This window comes from Helianthus annuus, chromosome 5 (assembly GCF_002127325.2).
Source record: "Helianthus annuus cultivar XRQ/B chromosome 5, HanXRQr2.0-SUNRISE, whole genome shotgun sequence".
NCBI classification, from domain to species: Eukaryota; Viridiplantae; Streptophyta; class Magnoliopsida; order Asterales; family Asteraceae; genus Helianthus; species Helianthus annuus.
Genome location: NC_035437.2, coordinates 5,495,365 through 5,497,612, shown reverse-complemented (window position 1 = coordinate 5,497,612; position 2,248 = coordinate 5,495,365). Strand labels below are relative to the sequence as shown.

The window sequence follows — 2,248 nt, the reverse complement described above, 5'->3', positions numbered from 1 at the left end:
CGATTTTTTCGTGTTTTATTTTGGTGTTTTGTAGGCTTTGGTTGTGTTTCTGACCCGGCTGTGCACTGTGACGAGCCTTGGAGGTCTACAACGTTTCCTATGGTCGAGCCATTGATGTTTTCGTGTACGCCCAAATTAATAAATGCAGTTGTGACAAGAAATTTGCATAAAATAAAGGTAGCCAAACACTTCTTGTATTATAGTAAATGTGTTGGCAGTTCGCCCTTTACGATTACATAGTTGTTTTACATGTAGCACTTTCGGAGTTGTTGAGCATTCCAGGTTCGTGGAACCTCTTTGTTGTTGATGGTGCGCAATTTGTAAGCTCCCTTGCCGAGTACTGCATCGATTACATATGGGCCTTCCCATTTGGGAGCCAGTTTTCCGGGCTTTTCTGCGTTGGAAGCTTCATTGTCTCTTAGGACATAGTCTCCCGGGTTAAAAGTGCAGACTCGGACTCTAGAGTTGTAATATTTTTCCAGCTTCGTTTTGTACTTGGCCTCGTTTATTGCTGCCATCTCTCTCCGTTCTTCTAGGAGGTCCAGGTTGATCCTCCTTTCCTCTTCATGGTTAATTAAGTTCATTGAGAGCATTCGTGGAGATGGTAGCCCGATTTCTGCTGGAATGACTGCCTCGGACCCATAGACTAGGCTGAACGGTGTCTCGCCGTTGCTTGTCTTTGGCATTGTCCTATGGGCCCACAATATGCTGGGCAGTTCGTCTACCCATCCTCTTCTCTTCTCGCCTAACCTTGCCTTGATCCCATCAACGATACTTTTGTTGACTGCCTCTACTTGACCGTTCCCTTGCAGGTGTGCAACCGAAGAGAAGGTATGCTCGATATGTAGGTCTTTGAACCATCGTTCGAGGTCGTCTGCTGCGAAGTTAGTTCCGTTATCGGTGATGATTCTGAGAGGTAGGCCAAAGCGGCATATGATTTGCTCCCATATGAATCGTTTGACGACTGCCGATGTGGTTGATGCAAGTGCTTTCGCCTCCACCCATTTGGTGAAATAGTCGACTGCGACTATTATAAATTTGACTGCCCCTGGTGCTTCTGGGAAAGGACCTACCATGTCTATGCCCCATTGTTGAAAAGGCCATGCGGTTGTGACTGGTACTAGTTCATTTTTGGGGCGCATGGTCTTTGGCGCATGTCTCTGGCAGCCACTGCACTTCCTCAACTCTTTCACAACGTCCAGATGCATCCCAGGCCAGTAGTATCCGGCATTCATCACTTTTGCTACCACCATTCGAGGCCCGGCATGAATGCCACAAATTCCTTCGTGAACTTCCCGGATTAGGTAGTTTGCGTCTTCGGCGTCGACGCATCTTAGCAACGGGCCAAGATACGACTTTCGGTACAGTATCCATCTGCCATCTGATAGTGTTCTGATTTGTATTGGATCTTTCGCGCCTCGGCTTTGTTTTCGGGAAGTATCCCTGACTGCAAGTACATGATTATCGGTGTCATCCAGGACGTTGTTCCTGTCTGGATGACACTTACTTCTCTGAGTGGAACGGATGGGTTGCTCAAAACCTCTATGCGCACATCCTTTGCTAGGTGCTGAAAACTTGTTGATGCGAGCTTGCTCAGCGCGTCTGCTGGCTTGTTCTCGCTTCTGTTTATGTGATGCACCTTGTAGGAATAGAAGATTTGTAGCAATGTTTTTGCTTGACTGAGATAGAGTGCCATGACATCCCCTTTGGCTTCGTATTGGCCGTTTATTTGCCCTGCTACCAGCATGGAGTCCACATGCGCTTCGATGTGTCGGACCCCCATTTTGATTGCCAATCGTAAGCCAGCCAGGAAAGCTTCATACTCTGCTTCGTTGTTTGTGCTCTTAAAATCCAGGCGTATTGCGTATGTGAATTCATGTTTATCGGGGCTTACTAGCCTAAGCCCTGCGCCTGCGCCGTCTTCGTTGGACGCTCCATCGGTGTATAACAACCATGGCTCTTCTGTTTGCTTTTTCTCGGCTTTTTCCATGGCTTTGCCTCTCTTTCCTTGTCGTCCGGAACTTCTGTCATAAAATCTGCCAAAACTTGGCCTTTGATTGATGGTCGTGGTCTGAAAACCACATTGTGACCTCCCAGTTAGGGGTGTTCAAAACTATCCGTATCCGAAAATCCGATCCGAAATATCCGATATCCGAAAAATCGGATATCCGAAATTTCGGATATCCGAAATTCGGATATCCGAATTTTTCGGATTCGGATTCGGATAGTGATTTTCAAAATTTTCGGA

The 2,248-nt window shown here is 46.9% G+C and overlaps 1 protein-coding gene across 1 annotated transcript; it reads right to left on the bottom strand.

Moving 5' to 3' along the window:
- Positions 1 to 245: 245 nt before the first annotated feature.
- Positions 246 to 1,990, bottom strand: LOC118492058. Its single transcript, XM_035989818.1, has 3 exons — positions 1,742 to 1,990; positions 751 to 1,622; positions 246 to 459 (listed from the first exon to the last, which is right to left on the bottom strand). Exons 1-3 carry the CDS (start codon positions 1,988 to 1,990, stop codon positions 246 to 248), a joined length of 1,335 nt encoding a protein of 444 aa, XP_035845711.1.
- Positions 1,991 to 2,248: the final 258 nt, after the last annotated feature.